The sequence below is a fragment of the Phalacrocorax carbo genome, chromosome 1, assembly GCF_963921805.1.
Source record: "Phalacrocorax carbo chromosome 1, bPhaCar2.1, whole genome shotgun sequence".
NCBI classification, from domain to species: domain Eukaryota; kingdom Metazoa; phylum Chordata; class Aves; order Suliformes; family Phalacrocoracidae; genus Phalacrocorax; species Phalacrocorax carbo.
In genome coordinates this window covers 4,665,376-4,682,726 of record NC_087513.1, presented here as the reverse complement: position 1 = coordinate 4,682,726, position 17,351 = coordinate 4,665,376, and the positions used below count along the sequence as shown (strand labels likewise).

The 17,351-nt window shown below is 44.8% G+C and overlaps 1 protein-coding gene across 1 annotated transcript in view; it reads left to right on the top strand.

The window, feature by feature from the left end:
• Positions 1-12,329, top strand: part of PRKCQ (protein kinase C theta) — a 63,700-nt gene extending 51,371 nt beyond the window's left edge. The window contains exons 17-20 of the mRNA XM_064442580.1: positions 2,182-2,320; positions 5,962-6,150; positions 8,893-9,021; positions 10,368-12,329. Of these exons, the coding sequence (XP_064298650.1) occupies positions 2,182-2,320; positions 5,962-6,150; positions 8,893-9,021; positions 10,368-10,523 (613 nt within the window). The 3' untranslated portion in view covers positions 10,524-12,329. The remainder of the gene's footprint in view (positions 1-2,181; positions 2,321-5,961; positions 6,151-8,892; positions 9,022-10,367) is intronic.
• Positions 12,330-17,351: the final 5,022 nt, after the last annotated feature.

Here is a 17,351-nt window from a genome sequence, read left to right as displayed (position 1 = left end):
GCGGGACATTGTGAGTTTGTGGCAGGGCTGTTAATGCTGAGATTTTGTTTATAAATACAGATTTTTATCTGGAATTGCTACACCAGTCAGGGTTTGGGACTCATTTCCTCTTGAAAGGAGAGATGTTAGGAGACTGGAGCCTTGGGAAACGTAGGCAAATTGGGATAGCTAGACATTGGGTAGCAAGGAGATAGGAAGAAACAGTTCATTCACAGGAAGCTGGTGCAGCATTGCTCTGGGTATCAAGCTTTGAGAGAAAAGATTTAACCAGTCGCTCTCCTTTTTCCTTTTGTCATTGGAGACAATGACAACAAGGTCAGTAGGGAACGCACAGCCATCAGTATCTCAGTCAGAGCTAACTAAGCACTTAGGAAAATGAATAGAAATCATTTTTGAAACTACATCGCTTGTGATGTAGTAAGAATAATGAATCCAGCTGTTCTGTCTCAAGCACCCACGTTTGGAAGCGTTGGCTTAAATTTTAATGAATGAGCCGAGGCGTTTTTGGCAGGAACTCCAGTCCCTGGAGCCAATGAGTTTGAGGCTCATCAAAGTAATGAAAGCAAACTGTAGGTGATGCGTTTTTTTGTTTTGCTTCGATCTACCACATGAATAAAAGCAGTGCTGGCAGCCAGAGATTGATCTCAATAGTGTAACTAAAATAAGTCATTCCAGCTGGAAATTGTGACAACATGAGTGTCTGCCACTTGGAAGGCAAATGTCTCGGTTGTCTCTATATTTCTTTTTGATTGATGACTCCCACTTTTTCTTGGGCAATATTCTGGCAGCGACGAACAATTGCCCCGTGACAACAATTTAGTGTGTAGACAGTACGAGGTCCCCCACCCTGACTGGGATAGGGCCAAAGCAAGATGAGGAGCTTTGCACAAAGAGAGAGGCTGAACAGCCATCTTTCCCACAATTGCAGGCAATCATCTCGGGAGCATCATGCATTAGAAATGACATTCTTTGAGGGAGTCAAAGCCGTTTCTGAAAAAAACATGTTGTAAAACAGTTGTCACCGGAAGGGTAGGTATGGTAGGTATATAGCAGGTATATTGCACCATCGTGTTTAGGACTCTCACCTAAGGTGTGGAAAATGTGTGTAGGCTGTGAATCAGCAGAGGCTGGAAAAGGCCAATTGTCTTCTCAGCTGTAGGCACAAGCAAATGTTGCGTCTGGGTGTTTGGGAGCCCTGAGAAGGAGCAGTGATTGATAGCGCAGGATAGGCAGTGCAGGAGCGTGGGTATTCACAGGCCAGGTAACCCAAACCTACATCCTAGGTGAAGTGCAGCATCACCAATCCAAACATCTCCCTGAGTCATTATTTCAAGGAAAAGCAGAACATTTAGGTAAGATATAAAAGATTTAACATAGAATCCATGCCAGTCTTCCTTTCTCTCTGTCTTTTTTTTCTTTCCTTACATGCTTTTTTCTCCTTTCAGAGGTTGTTCCTACTTAGGGACCTCTTTGTTCTTTGTCAGTAGCCATGATTCATCAACTCACTTGCTTTTATTTCCTTCTCTGTGAATTTCTTTTTTCCCTCTCTCTTGGCTCTTTGCTTTCCACAGTAGCTCAGAACGTGAAACCTCTGACAACAGCTTGGCAGCTCTGTGTGAAGGGCTTTGTAAATCCTTGGGGCTCGGACAGTGCAGCCCAGCAGTGAAAAGGTGGTGGATGTTCTGCTGATATCTGGGGTCATTTTGACCCTCTTCAAGACATGCAGGGCTTGTGGGTTCTTAACTCCTCCGACGTTTGTAGAGCCTGCACTGGGAGGGAGAGCTGGCAGAAGCTTCAGAGAGAGAACTGAGCGTGCCAGGGAAAGAGAAAGTGAGCCAGTCCTTTCTTGCTCACCTTCTCCAGGCTGTGTCAGGGCAGAAGGACCAGCTGGTGCGAAGCCCTTTTTACCTTCACTATTCTGTATCCTCAAAGGAGGCAGCTTTTAGAAGATGTCGCGGGTAAAGTCTTCTCCAGCAAATGAATCAGTGCTGGGACAGGAGGAATGAGGGATATTGAAGTCCAAGAGAGCAGCTCCTCATTCGGCCCCCAGCCTTCCTTTGTAATTGCAACATGTAGGCACTACATAGAGGCAGATAGCAAGTTAATAAGTGTAACCTACTGAAATAACTTGTGTGGCTCTGTAACACTTTAAAAGAGGGGTTTCCTTCTCTTCCTCCACAGAGACTTGAAGCTAGACAATGTCCTCTTGGACAGTGAGGGGCACATCAAAATTGCGGACTTTGGGATGTGCAAGGAGAACATGTTTGGAGATGCGAAGACAAGTACTTTCTGTGGGACTCCTGACTATATTGCTCCTGAGGTAGGTGTGGGGTCCGGGGAGGTCAGCAAGCTGCTGTGGGGCAAAGAAGATGTCTTAAGACATGACTGTTGGTCAGTGGTGGAGGGTGAAAAAAGTAATAACCTGCTTTTGAGCAGTTCCAGTCTAGAAACTGGTTTTCAGTTTGACTCAGACTCTGCTTTGCTGTCTCACACTGCATATTTTTGTGGCTAATGCATTTTTTGTGCAAATGGGCCTGGGAAGTGTTGCTTGTGTTAATGTCTGTCTCTGTCCCCTTGACTAAGGAAGGCTGGGGCTTGCGTGGAGACAGTCTCCAAGCTCCGTGCAAAAACATACCAACAGCTCCTCTTCTCCTTCTGCAGTAGATATTTGTTGATACTCGGGGGAGAAAAGCTGAACCTGGCCTCCATGTGGCCATGCAATAAAACTGGGTGGTCACAGACACCAGACTCCAGCTTGCCCATAGTGAGATCCTTTGCCCTTCCCCTTACTTCTTTCCATTTTTTCCTAGGCAGAAGCTTGCCCTTCCCCCCACCCACCCCCCCCCCGAAATTTAGATATTTTGGACTAGATCCCTCCAGAACAGAGAAAGCTCCCTTAACCTGGTGATTCATCCAATGATAGAACTTACTATGGAGAGTCTTTCACTAATTAGGTGCCAAACTGGGGCCAAAGAAAACATTTTTCTGCTCAGAGAAGAACCTGTGAGTCATCATGTCCGACATCACTCTGAAATCCATTTATTTGCTTTTCAAAACCCCATTTCCTGATTTTAGTGTTTTCATGATGGATATTGGTGCTTTCCAAATAGCTTTTAAAGCTTTTGTTTTTTTCCCCTCCACTATAACTCATTGATCTTTTACTGTGCACCAAGGGCTTGATTCTGATCTAGGTTACACCACTGCTGACACAAGGGCTGGCCCCTTCAAATCAGTTGCTTTTGTATTGCCTAAGAGCAGTTTTAAGTGTGCTCTTCAATCAAGTGGCAGTTTTCTTTTATTCCACTTCAATATGCTTTTATTTTAAAAAAATTATTTTCTGATTCTAAAAAAAAGAGACAAGTGATAATCCATTATTTGTGATTTTACTTTGTAGAAAAGAGAAAGACTAAAATAGCTCAGAGTTTTACTTCTGCACCATCATTTATTTTAGAGATTCAACGAGTGCATATAAAACATTTTACCTCTGAATTGAAAGCACTGCTAGAGTTTATGGATCATCTCTCCTGCCAGAGGCTGGAGCACTGGACTTTTTGTCAGTATTTCAACGTGGCTGCTGGCACTGTAATTTGTTACAGCCGTGCAAATAAGGGGACTTTGGGTCGGTAGGCAAGCAATTTTTTATTTCAAAAAATATTTGACAAAAAAAAAGTCTTAACCTGAAATGAAATTTCTGAGTTTATTTTTTCCAGACAATTGCAAAGCTAATAAATCTTTTCCTTGGCTGCCATAAAATATTTAAGTTCATTCTCCAGAAATTTTGTACTTTAAAAAGTAAAGCCTTATAAAAACAATGTGTCTTTTCAGATGAAAGGTTGGGGTGATTTTGTTTATAAGTGACTCAGAATAAATATATTTGGGAGTCATGTTCTTTCCTTTTTTTGACTATGAGTGAAACACATTATATATATTGTCTCTTATATTCAAGTAGGGTTTTTGTCCTTTTTCCATCTCCTTTTTTGGCATTTTTGGAGACAGATGTGTTAGTCATGAACATGTTTAGACTTATGATATTAAGGTCCTCCTTTGCCAAATGCCAGAGGTACATCAGAGGGGGTTACTTCTCACGTGATGTGAGAAAATTAATCTAAAAGTGAAGCATCTGATAGCACCTTATAGTGTTGTAGAAGAGGAAACACCCCAGAAGACAAGTAATCCCTTCCTACCTTAGTTGTGTTGGTCAGTTAAATAGTTGTTTTTACTTCATTAAAATAGAATAGAATAGAATAGAATAGAATAGAATAGAATAGAATAGAATAGAATAGAATAGAATAGAATAGAATAGAATAGAATAGAATATTTCAGCTGTAAGGGACCTACAACAGTGATCCAGTCCAACTGTCCGACCAGTTCAGGGCTCATCAACTTAAAGCACATTGCTAAGAGCATTGTCCAAATGCCTCTTTAACCCTGGAGGCCTGGGGCACTGACCACCTCTCCTGGAAGCCTGTTATAGTGTTTGACCACCCTCTTGGAAAAGAAATGCTTCCTAATGTCTAGTTTAAACCTCCCCTGGTGCAGAAACTCTGGATAACTAAATTAATAAGACATAACTTCTAGATAATAAGAAGAACCTGGGCCCAAGTGGCAATTTACAAGCAATTCAGGCAAGGTATGAAAACAGTGAAGAAATTACTCACCTATTTCCACTGTACCTGAGAGCCAGCAGTAAAGCACCTCTCTAAATCGTAGTTTTTCAACTATCAGCAGTTTCATACGTACTGCTCTGGTTAATTCTTTTCACTGGTATTAAGCCATCTCCATGGCTTGTCACTGATCCCTACACCATAGCTGTTGCACAGGGGATCACAGGTGCAACCAGGCTGTGGGCTCAAGAGTAAAGATTGTGCCTTAAAATGAACTATTCCTCTCTCCAGCACTAAAATCCTGATAAGGATCCTAGACATCACAGTTATCACATGTACCTTTAGACACCTGCAATGTATATATCTATATATGTGCATGTTGTCTAGGCTCCTTGATAACCGAAGGAGACAAATAGGTGTAGTATTTTACAGCAGGTAGATGCTTAGATGGATGTCTAAAATTGGACTAATTCTCTTCCTTGACTATAAAAGGAGCTAATGATAACTGGTTCAGCTCCAAGTATCTCCCTAACAGATATCTAAAGGCAGGTGAGATTAATTTTGCTTCCTCAGAGGGGAAGTTTGAGAACATGGTGGTGTCTGGCCAGGTTTGTAGGGGAAGAAAATGCCACATCCCTTCTCAGGGGAGGTCGGGACTCCAGCTGACCCTCCCTGGCCCTCACACGCTGGATGTAGCCTTCACTTTAGAGCTGACACAGAAAGACACAAACCAGTGGACTGACTGAGGACAAATTCCCATCGCTCTACCTGTAATTCATCTGGTCTCAAAGGACAGACCAGCAACTGCTTTCTCATGTTATTCCTGGGGCAGATTTTTACTGGGATAGTTTCACACCATTTCCACTGACTGATAGTCCTAAGTACCCTTACACCGTCAATCTCGTAATTTAAAAATACAGCTTGTGTGAGTTAAATTAGTCCCAAAATGCTAATACCTAACCATTTGTCTTCTTGGGGTTCACAAGCCTGATTTGAACCCTTGGGATAACTTGAAGAGCAAGCAAAAGATGACTTGCCTCACTTTTTCTGTTTCAGATCTCTCTGGTAGCCAGGGGTTTTTCAAGTAACTTAGGAGTAACTAGAGGAACATGTAACAAGTTATCTGTAGTGCGAAGGACTGTTTTGGCACCCAGGTGTGGGTGCGATCGGGAGCTCTCCCAACCACAGCCTCTGCACCACTGGCAGATGCTCTGGCTCATGCTTCAGGCAGGGGGAAGCACCTCTGCTGCCCTGCTCAGTGCAAAGTGGCTGTTGAAAGGTCAGGGTTTGGCCACCCTTCTGAAGTTGAAATAATGATGTCAGACATTTTGCCTCTGTCACTCCTCCCTTTGGGCAGATATTGCTGGGACAGAAGTACAACACCTCTGTTGACTGGTGGTCCTTTGGCGTCCTTCTATATGAGATGCTAATTGGCCAATCCCCTTTCCATGGCCAAGATGAAGAGGAGCTTTTCCAGTCTATCCGTATGGATAACCCATTCTATCCTCGCTGGCTTGACAAGGATGCAAAAGACATTTTGGTAAAGGTAAGAACGACCACACATTGAACGAAAGTCTTTTTGATTTGTGCATCTTCAGCTGTTGTTCAGAGAAAAACGTTCAGTGTGATAGGACTAGAGAAAATCACTTTCTTGTCTGTGGACCTCAAAGCACACCTGACCTAAGTCGTAAGGCCATCTTTGTGTCTTCTTTCTCCTGAGTTGTGATGGTGGCTCCTCAAATCCAGTACGTAGGATTGCAGGGTATCAGGCGCCAGCAGAGATCAGTTTCTTTGCAGAGCGATCCTGAAGGTGTAAGGCTCCTGGAAAATATATTCTTCCAGACTTCAAACTAAGGGTTACTGTGACGCCCTTGAAAATTACGGCTTTGAAGCAATTCTTGTGCCTTAGAGATATGAGGACTTCTAGAGTAGATTGCTTTGGCATTCAGCTTGATTTTCAGTAGAGAATATTTTGCATCTTTGCACTGAGCTAAAGAGCAGGAAGACAAAGCCTGAGCTGTGTCCTGAAGCAGCGGAGATACTGAAGCTAGTAGCACTGTGTCATCTGCATTTTTAGTCTTTTGAATCTCCTATCCAGCAATGCATAGTGCCCTTTCTGAGTGGACCACTCTTCTGTTGCCCTTTAACAGGCATCCTCCTCATCTTTTAGGTTCCCTTCCATTAATACGCCGATTTTTTTCATTACCTCCTTCTCAGCCCCACTTAGCGTCGTAGCCTTGCTGGCTTGGGTTGTAAATTATTCTAGAGTTTCAAGATAAAAATGCAATGAAGACACAGCCAGTCTAATAAGTTACCTCCCCTCAGTCGGGCTTTGGACTGATGTTGAACATGATCTAAGTTAAAGCATTTCACCTCGAGATGGAGTGTGGTGAGAGAGCATGTACAGAGGGTTATAATGGCTCAGCTGACCTGAGGTAACTTGTTCATCGCTAGATTTGGGCCATATTTGACCTACAGTCCCTACCTGTGCTTTTGCATTGACAAAGTGACAGAGCAATATACAGCATTCCACGATACAAAAATGGAGGATGTTATTTTAGCATCTGTGCTGGGCTCAGATGTTTAGGTATCAATATAAAATGACAATAATGAAAACATTCAAAAGCAGTTGTTCAGGCAGATGTACCATAGCTGACTGAGATTTTGAATGTCTATTTCTGGGACATACGCTGGCATCTTTCTGCACAAACAACCTGTATTCCTATCAGGATTAGAGATCGTGATCATCTTTATAACAATCAGTAACCTTCCTTGCTTATGAAAAAAAAACATTTTCTCCATTATGGGCTACTCTCATTGCCACTCACTCTGGATAATGATATATTCCACCCTGCTTAATGCCTGAATTATCAGCAACCTATGGAACCTGCACTGCTGTATAATCAGTTGTTGGTAGGACACTTAAGTTTTGGTGAGGCTTTGCCCACAAGGTTCACCAAAACCCAATGCCTAGGTTTTTTTCAAACAGGCCCTCAATGATCCATATATCAGATTATTTTGCTGACACTTTTTGCATTAGATATTTATATTTGTTCTTTTCTGAGTGGTATCTGTTGTACGCTCACTGTTGGCCAAATAGAGGAGCAAGAAACTTCTACCGTATGTAACCCAAGTCCCTTTTGGGATGACCTCCATCAGTAAAGTGCTTCTGAAAATTTCCCCTTACCTCTGAAGTACGACATATTGGCTGTATTTAGGCCACCTGCTATCAAGTGTTGCCACTACTCCTCCCCATCGACTTTAGAGGGATCTGGGATCTGGTGTTACATGGGCTAGCTGGCCTGGAGGCCCCAGACATTTTACTGAAGATGTAAAGATAAATTTTAAACTATTCACACTGACCATTACAGCAATATTTCAGCACTACATCCTGCTCATGAACACTGAGAGGAGCTCGGAAGCATTTAGCACTCCTGAAACTCTCCCCCAGGAACACGTCAGCTGCTTCCAGAGCCAAAGGGCTCCTGCGTCACCATAAAAACATCTATGACAAAACAGGTTATGTTTACGCTAAACTGAAGAGAAGGCCCAGACCTGCACATAGCTCAGGGTGAAAAGATATGTTCCCAGCTCTAGCTTTCTCCTACCCTCAGCAGAATCAGCCATCCACAGGACTTGTAGCCTGCAGTGTGCAGCAAACACAAGCTCTCTGAACTGGGAGTCTTTTGACAAAGTAGACAGTTGTCAGCATCTGAGCTAGTCCGTGGAGAGAAGCAAGCACTCCAGGGTGTCTTTTATCTCATTTTTAAGTGTATAAAGGAGGTCAGATGATTTGCACCTGGAAGTTGACTGTTTTTCTCCATTAATTATAAAGGGTGAAATAGTGACACTCCAAGTACCCAAAGGTATAGGAGATGAATGCAACCCCACATAGGCCAGACTAGTATTTTCACATGCTTATATTTCAGCCCTACAAATTCTCCTGATAGCAAGAAATTGTCCAGACAAAAGCTTGCACGTGCGATCCAGATATTTCACCAGTGTCTTTGCGTATTTGCGTGCTCAGACACACATGTTGCAGCTGTAGCAAATTTGTCCTCTCTCTCCTGCAAAGGAAAATTATGGCCAAGGTATCTCAATTTTGGCACGTTAGGCTAAAAATCTAAACTGGTTCCCTAATCAGAAATTTAGTAAGTTACAAGAGTCTTCACACTCTCACCAACCATGCTTGAGTTTAAAGTCTGAGGCCCTGTCTGGTAGGACTGTCCTAATGAATACACTGTTATTGATAAAAGACTAAGGTATTTCTCTTTCTTCAACATTCTAGCTTTTTGTGAGAGAACCTGAGAGGAGACTGGGAACAAAAGGGAACGTCCGCCAGCATGCCTTTTTCCGGGAAATAAACTGGGAGGCGTTAGAAGAAAGAAGGATGGAGCCTCCTTTCAAACCGAGAGTGGTGAGAATGCATCTTCTTTCAATTCCACCCACCTCCTGTCTTTCTCTCCAGAATGATTTCTTCCCCAAATATTTAAACCCTCCAGCACATGGTAGCAATAAACCAAAGCTGGGACCCACAGTAATATTATAAATCCATTTATTTAGGGACAGTGTCCAAAATCTTCAGACATAGGTCTTTAATGTCAGCGACCTCAAATCCTATTTAGGTTCACGGAGTCAGCATTTTAAAGGTGGATGAATGTCTGCTTCACGCTAAAATTAACTAGTTTAAGGCACCAAAGTAAGGCTTTCAAAATGCCCTCAAACTTTCAGGGCTATCTTCTGGAGTTCCTTTGCACATGCAGTCTCTCTGTCTAAAAGTAGATGGAGGATCTTGGTCTTGGACAGTCAGAATGGAAAATGTGGACTATTACTTAAATGTCCAAATGCAGATTAAGTTGTTCACAGGCTGTCTGGTATATTGTGTACATCAGATACAAGCAGCTGAAACCATCTACAACTTAGATCTACCACAGCCTCACTCATTGTACAGTTGTTGGAAAGATAATTGTGAACTATGTACGTCTGTTGGCTGGGCTGCCTGACCTGATCATCATGATGACTACTTTCTGATGACTATAAGCCTGGGTCTGGCATGCCCACACCTGAGAAACCATAAATTGCTCATCACTTTCTCAGTTACCATAGCAGGGGTCTGGATGCCACTCAGAAAACCCTCCCTTAACCACATAAGTGCAACCCGTTCTGTAGGGATTATCTTTCACTGCACTGTAGAAGGTAAAGAAGGAAAAGCAGTTCAGGTAACCAGGTGACTGGCTAAGTCAGGATAGTCCTGACTATTAATAACAGTCCTATTAAACTATTAAAGTCTTATTAATGACAATAATATAATTTACTTTGTCAAGTGCACCATACTCTCATTCTATAGTCCTTCACAAGTGTTATTTAATTGATGGGTCCAGTCTGCTGTGTTACAAAGCTACAACATCCCTGCCTGGCAGAAGTAATGGATCACAGGCTCAGTGCCTCCTATATAATATTTATTCCCATTGCTGCTTCACTAGGATGGTAATAAACAAGTAATTAGTGCTGGTTGCTGGATATTAAGAGCTCAGACAGAAGTTTTCTGCAGTCTGACATGTTACTGAGCATTGGTTGGGCTGGAGTAAGTACTCATTGTGCAAAAGGCCAAGAGCAAATGCATTGCAGGTTCCTGGCTGAGCTGAGCTTGCTCCCAGATAGTTGAGCTGGGCCTATAGGAAGCAGCCTGACAGGGCCAGTGCCATTGTAATGAAGATCTGAATACTAGTGATTTGACATCAATTTTTTTTCCTTTTCTTGAAGAAATCTCCTAGTGACTGTAGCAACTTCGACAAGGAATTTCTAAATGAAAAACCTAGACTGTCCTGTGCTGACAGAGCACTGATTAACAGCATGGACCAAAATATGTTCAGCAACTTTTCGTTTGTGAACCCTAAAATGGAGAAAATATTTTCCTGAGATCTGCCTTACTTCTCTGCAATGGTTTGAGTAACATTTTGTCAACTGAAGACTGTGAATGGTTGTTTTTATCAAGAACCCACCAGAAAAACACGTCAGTGAAAGTTTGTACCATGCCTGGAGGCTTCCAGCTTATTCCAGTCCACAGCAGATGCCAGCCACTCTTCATGAAAGATGAAGTTTCTTTGTGGTATCTTTTGGTCTCTCTTCTCTGTTTCCCAGTGTTCTTGAAGTTGAGAACATCTGAAAATGAGGAAGTGACAAAACCTGTTCCCCACTATTTGTACACACAGCCAATGGGTTTCTCTGTAAGAAAAAAACAAGTATATTTGAGCTTCTGGTGATGTCAGTGCCCATTTCTGCAATTCTCATGTCAGCCCACCTCCTTCTGAAGGATGGGTGGTTTGCTCAGGGCCTGAGGACATCTGGGAAGGCTTCAGGCTGGTGCTTTCGTAACCTCCACTCGAGCATGGGCAGAGTTGTGCACGCAGGAGTTTTGAAGAAGCAATTTTACTCCCTACACACTTTAAAAATAATGTTCACAGGTGCCTCACTGGGACAAAGAGACTTTGCAGACACCCATTCAAGCATTTTTACATCTCAATCAGAGGCTCTGGAGCTAAGCACTCAACCCCCGAAGGAGGATCATTGCCATGGCAAGCGTCAAGATCAATACAGAAAACCAGTGGTTTACACTTAGTACTTGAGCAGGAAGGGTGGGAAGTTGCAGTCCAGCAGAAAGCCTCAAGAACCCCTGTTCTAAAGCTTTAACTGTCACACACGCCAGGCTCAGTGCAAAATCTGGACTGAGGTTTCTGGAGTTTTATCCTAAAACTGCATGAAAAAGGTGGAAGAGGTTTCCTCAAACCATTATTTAGGCATCATAAAACTGGCCTTCCAGTCACAGCATTGGCATATCTTACTTGCAAGGTGGTAATCAGTTCTTGCAAAGGCTGGTACACTTTCTGTTGCTCTCAATGATGTCCCGACTCTTCGGTATGCCTTGCAGACGTAGGTCAACAAGCTGCACCCAATGGTCACAGGGCAGGACAATGCATCGGATGAGGGTGGTCCTCTCCTTCACCTGTGACATTTTGCTGTGTGTTCTATCCCTTTGCATTCTGTGGAAATGTAGATGGGTTAAAAAGAAATATTTTCTGAGACCCTTTCATTCTGGGATCCTTTTAAATAAAGATGCACTCTTTCCTGAGGTTGGAGAGGCATAGAGCTGCCCAATTACTGCTTGTCACTGAAACACCAGTTAAATGCTGTGTCAAAATTAAGTCAAAGCCCAAAGAGAGGATTCTGTAATAATTTAGACTCAGGCAGTCACCCCAGCTGGTGTTAGGCTCTAATAGAAGTGTATACATTTGGAGCTTTGTGCATGAAGCCCTCCAGTCCATGGAGAAAGAGAAGCTCTAGAAGGGGAGTCATCTGTAACTCAGATTCCTTTCAGAGGTGCCTTTCTGGCTCTGCTGGACCAGGCTGTCAACTTGGGCCTCCCAACAGAATGAATGCGGCCTTGCAGGCAGTGGTGGGATACCGCTGGCAGTGACTGCAGGCACCGAATCCTGCAGGACCAAGAGCAGAAGTGCCTGACATCGACAAGAAAAGCAGAGCACCCTGAAAAAGGTTTCGGTCCAGTGATTCATGAAATCCTTGTTTGTGCTGTATGAAACGCAGGGGGCATCTGTGCTCACAGTTTGTGCAGCTGGTCATTGTGTTTAATTAGAACAGTTAACATGAATTTTTTAAATGCCAGTGCTGTTTGTACAGTTTAATAAAATGTTGTGTACAATTGGAAAATGGGCATTGAAGTGATTAAATAGGGATGAAGAACAGAGGTGCTTAGAAAAGCCATTAAAACGGCTCTGTGCTTTCTGGGGGATGTTCCCCAGGGGAATTTCAACCCATGAATACACAGGATCAGCAAGCATTTGAACAACTCTAACTACTCCACAGATCAGTATCTAAAACAAGGATTTGGCACTGTGCAAAGATATCCACAAAGAGAGTAAAATGTCCCTTCTCACCACCAGAAGGTGACACGGCTGTAAATGGGGTCTGTTATCTCAAAGGGATTGCAGAGCCAGATGTGCAGAGGTCATTACTTTTAGGGGGCGATTCAGGTTGTCTTCCTGTGACACCTGAATGAGGTTGGATCAGCCAGGTCCTGGGAGGGCCTGACTCTGTCCACGTGCTGTGGATGGAGTTTGGATGGCTTGATCCAGACTAGAGATTGCATTTCTGAGCATTTGAAGATTGGCAGTATTCTGCTCTAAATGACTGTTTCCTTTGCAACAGCATGGTGGTTTGTGCTTGACACCAGTGCAGGGACACCCCAAGAACATAGACTAAGGAAGGAGGGTGCTGAATCATCTCTTGTGGTTAAGTAACTGAAGAGCAACAGGATTTAACACCTCTCTGACCAGAGGCAGGGCTCTCTGCAGTCTAGCTGTGGCCCCGTATAGCTAAAGCAGCCAAACGTAAGAGTGACTTGTAAAGGAATAGATTCGAGTTACAGCTAGAGCAGACATGGTGTAGGGCTTTTGATGCAAACCACAAGAAGTGCCTGCTTCTCTCTGCAAGGTGCCTTCAGCTTAAAAACCAAATGAACCCACGGAGAATGGGGGGAGGCAGATGGGAAGAGGTGAGTACAAGCCACCACGAACGTGCCTCCTGTGTGTCTCACAAGTGCCACAGGCCCAAAACCCTCCCAGCTGTGTGTGTGGTGTGTGAAGAGTGACGTGGTAAGCAGCAAGCATTTTCCTGTGGTGGCAGCGATTGAGAGATAGGAGCCAGTGAGGGCTGAAAGCTGAACACCCGCACGGAAATGAGTAGAAGCCCAGGTACTCACAGAGATGTTCCTTTGCCTTGACTAAACCTGGCACCTCCATACCCATCTTGTCTTGTCTTCTTTATTTTTATTTCCCCTTCTCCATAAAATGTGCATTTTTTGGCACAACAGATGGGTCTTGACAGGTGTGGTTATTCATTTTCTGAAGGCCCAGTTGTGTTCTGGAACCCCATGGGATCTCAGCACTGCTGTAGGAGCATGGCACCTGCAAACATCAAGGTCTGGCCTCCAGCACCACCTGCTTCAGCTCAAGTTTTGGGAGTCCTCACCACCCAACTTCTCCTTCCCCAGTCTTGCTGCTTCACTCTACAGATGCACAAATTCTTGTTGGCATTCACCAAACCAAACCTCAGGCTGATAAACAGGTCAGGACGAGTGGGAGTCACCAGTGAGTGACAGCCCTGATTTCGGCCCTCCTGCAAAGACCTCCGAGTTGCTTTCCAGAGGAGGTTGGTTGGTGTCACAGCTCCTCAGCGTGCAGCCCAGGGGAATGGTTCCCTCTCCCACAGGGAAGCCCAAGCTCCATCCTGCACCCCACCATGCTCTTTGCTGCCAATGCAGAAAGGAAAGGCACCTTCACCCAGTGGTTACCAGGCACATCTTGCAGTGGGGAGGTATCACCAAAAGTCCCTGTCTACCAGTACAGCTGCAGCTAGTGTGTACTGGAAGTAGGTATGCTTCTCCCTTTACTATTGCATTTGTACCTTAGACCCTTCAAACCCAAGTGAGAGATGACAGCTGGGACCTAACCTGCTCTCTCACTCCAAGAGATGCCAGACCAGCTAGCGTATCACCTACAGCAGCTAAGATCATAATCAATACATGGCCCAAAGCATGCCTTGTGGTGTTGTGAATCCAGCAGAGGTCTCAGTGCTGACCACAGGAAGCTTTTCTACCTTATTTGCTTACAAAGAAGTTTTATCTTCACTGTATCAAAGCAGCCAGGACAGCACCTGCAGAGCTGGTGAAATACAGGAATTAGTGTGCTTCTGGCTTTTCTGTCACTGGGACTTGTTGCAAGCCAGTGGTCCTGCACCGCTCAGTGACTGTACCTGGCATGATGCAGTCCATGCTACTGTTTGATAACAGGCATGATGGAGTCCTTTATCCTCTACCTTAATGTTTATATACACAAGGATATGAAATAATTGAAAAATAAAAGGAAAGTAAAACAAAGAAAAATCGTCATGAGTTGTGGAAGATAAAACAAGCACAGAAAAGTAAAGTAGAGAAGAAAGCAGGAATAAAGGTTGGTATATTCTTATGCAACACTTCCCTTCATTCAATGGTTTCAATTACAGCTCTGCTATTTTTCTTCAAAGCTACTGGTATAATCCTAGAGTTGCTTTTGTAGCTGAAGCACAGGGTTTTCTGAGCTTTCAGAAGATGGGACAGCCTGAGATTAGAACAGATGAATGCATCTGCTTTGGCCCCCTGGGTAACACAGAGCAGTCATTCCTACCCACATCTTCCCGAGAAATTCAAGTATTTCTGTCCTGAATATGGATTCAGGTCCCAGTTCAAATAATTGAATTCAGCCATCTATGGCATAGGAATGCAGTTTAACTGCTCACCTTTAGTCATCTAGGATCCCTGAGACACCCTGGATTATCCCGGAGGAATTCCACCGAACATGGATCTCCCCTACAAACTGTGGCATATCCCCCAGAGCACCCCCAATAGCAAAGGACACCTCTGCATAAGCAGCTGAATCAAGCCCGGTGACTGAGTTCACCCTACAGCAGGCACCCGCACCCAACCACCCAAGTCACTCCTTGTGGTGGGGACAGCATGTCACAGCTCAGCACATATGATCGGTTTGGGTTTTTTTCTTGCTTTTGCCACTGGGTTGCAAAAATACCATCTCCTTGACTCATGTCCTGAAAAGTACCAGAAACAAATAGGTTTTGCCGTGGTGCTCACCAGCCTCCCAGCCAGAGGAGGTCTGCAGCTGCTGGCAGCAAGCAGCGTGAGCCCGTGGGAGGCAGGCTGGATCTGCATGCGTGCTGTAGGTGCCTGTGGGACATTTGCTGGCACTGAGCTACTGAAACAGCCTGACCTAGAGGCTGGCAAAGCGACCAGGTTTTGACCCTGTTGAGGAATATCCTTGCAAGAAGAGAAGTCAAAGATTAGTCACCAACATCTTTTCTGTAGTTGCTAAAGAAACTTCATGAAGGAAATTCTCAATCTTCCTGGTACATCCTCATTAAGGGGGACCAGAGGACACTGCATTCCCATTCCCAAACAAGCACCTTCCCTTCTCCCACACCAAAGAAGTGACAACCAGAGAGGCACAAAGCTCAGTGTTTACGGTCTTTTGAGAACTGTCTTTGCTTTCAGTCTCCGCAAGGACACTCAGTTTCATTTTGAATCTGAGGTTCTGGTGAGTCAAAAACTCAAAGTAAAGCTCTGCCAGAAATCTTTGTCTGCCTCCATGAAAATCGTGCAGAAGTGCATTGCAAACCCTTGACACTTTTTGAGATTTCCTCAAAGGTCAACAAGGCCTAGTTGTTGGAGCAAAACTGAACTAACAGTATTCAACACAACTTTGCAAAGAGACATAAGGGAACAAAAATCCTGTGGTTAAGGTGCTGCTGAGTCCTTGTAGACTTAGATTTATTTCCAAGTTCTGCTATACATATCTCCTCTGATCTGGTGCAGCCTATCTTGCCAGGCTTTGAATTTTCTTCCTCTGTATGGACATAGTTCATACTCTGTTGCTCTAAGTTCAGAGTTGGAATGGGCTTCAAGTCCAACTAACCAGAGTTGCCTAAAAGTTTGTCATCTTTAAAGATCATTAAAATGTAACTAACTTCATCCAAGGTAATAATCTAGGTTTCCTCTATTATCAGTGGAAAGAGTCTAAGAGTATCACAGAATCCCAGACTGGTGGGGGTTGGAAGGGACCTCTGGAGCTCACCCCGTCCCACCCCCTGCTGGAGCAGGCACCCCCAGAGCAGGGGCACAGGGCCGCGTCCAGGCGGCGGGTGAATGTCTCCAGGGAAGGGACCCCACAGCCTCTCTGGGCAGCCTCTGCCCCTGCTCTGGCACCCGCACAGCAAAGGGGTTTGGCCTCATGTTCAGGTGGAACTTCCCATGTTCCAGCTTGTGCCCGTGGCCCCTTGGCCTGGCGTTGGGCACCACTGAAAAGAGCCCGGCCCCATCCTCCTGACACCCACCCTTCGGGTATTTATAAGCACTGATGAGATCCCCCCTCAGCCTTCTCTTCTCCAGGCTGAACAAGCCCAGGTCTCTCAGCCTTTCCTCACAAGGGAGATGCTCCAGCCCCTGATCCCCTTGGCAGCTCTGCGCTGGCCTTGCTCCAGCAGTTCCCTGCCCTTCTTGAACTGGGGGGCCCAGAACTGGACACAGCCCTGCAGGTGTGGCCTCACTGGGGCAGAGCAGAGGGGGAGGAGAACCTCCCTCGCCCTGCTGCCCACACTCCTTTCCATGCACCCCAGGACACCGCTGGCCCCCTTGGCCCCAAGGGCCCGGTGCTGGCTCATGGTCACCTCGCTGCCCACCAGCACCCCCAGGGCCTTCTCAGCAGAGCTGCCTTCCAGCAGGTCACCCCCAGCCTGTACTGGTGCAAGTATGATTCATCCCATCCTAAGACAGATACCCAGAGTTCTCCATTGAACTTTCGCTCCCTTCACTTTCTAGAAAAGTAGGCAAGTCCTGCCCTGTGTGTACTTGTGCATCACCTTGTGCATCATTTTGGGGTTCAGTGGGGGCTTACTCTCAGGTAGATATAGTAGGGCCACTGCGTAAATATGGAGGATATAGAAATGCCTCTGCTAGCTGTGAATGTGAATGACGCTTGGCTGCCCCAAGACTGGTGCTGAATAAATATGCTGGGAGTGTCACGGTACTCGGGTCTCTGTTGTGGCACCCTGGTTTGGTAACTAGAACTAGGATGTCTGGTCCATATCACCATCCACTTAGCTAGTCTAGACTTCATCAGTTTGTCT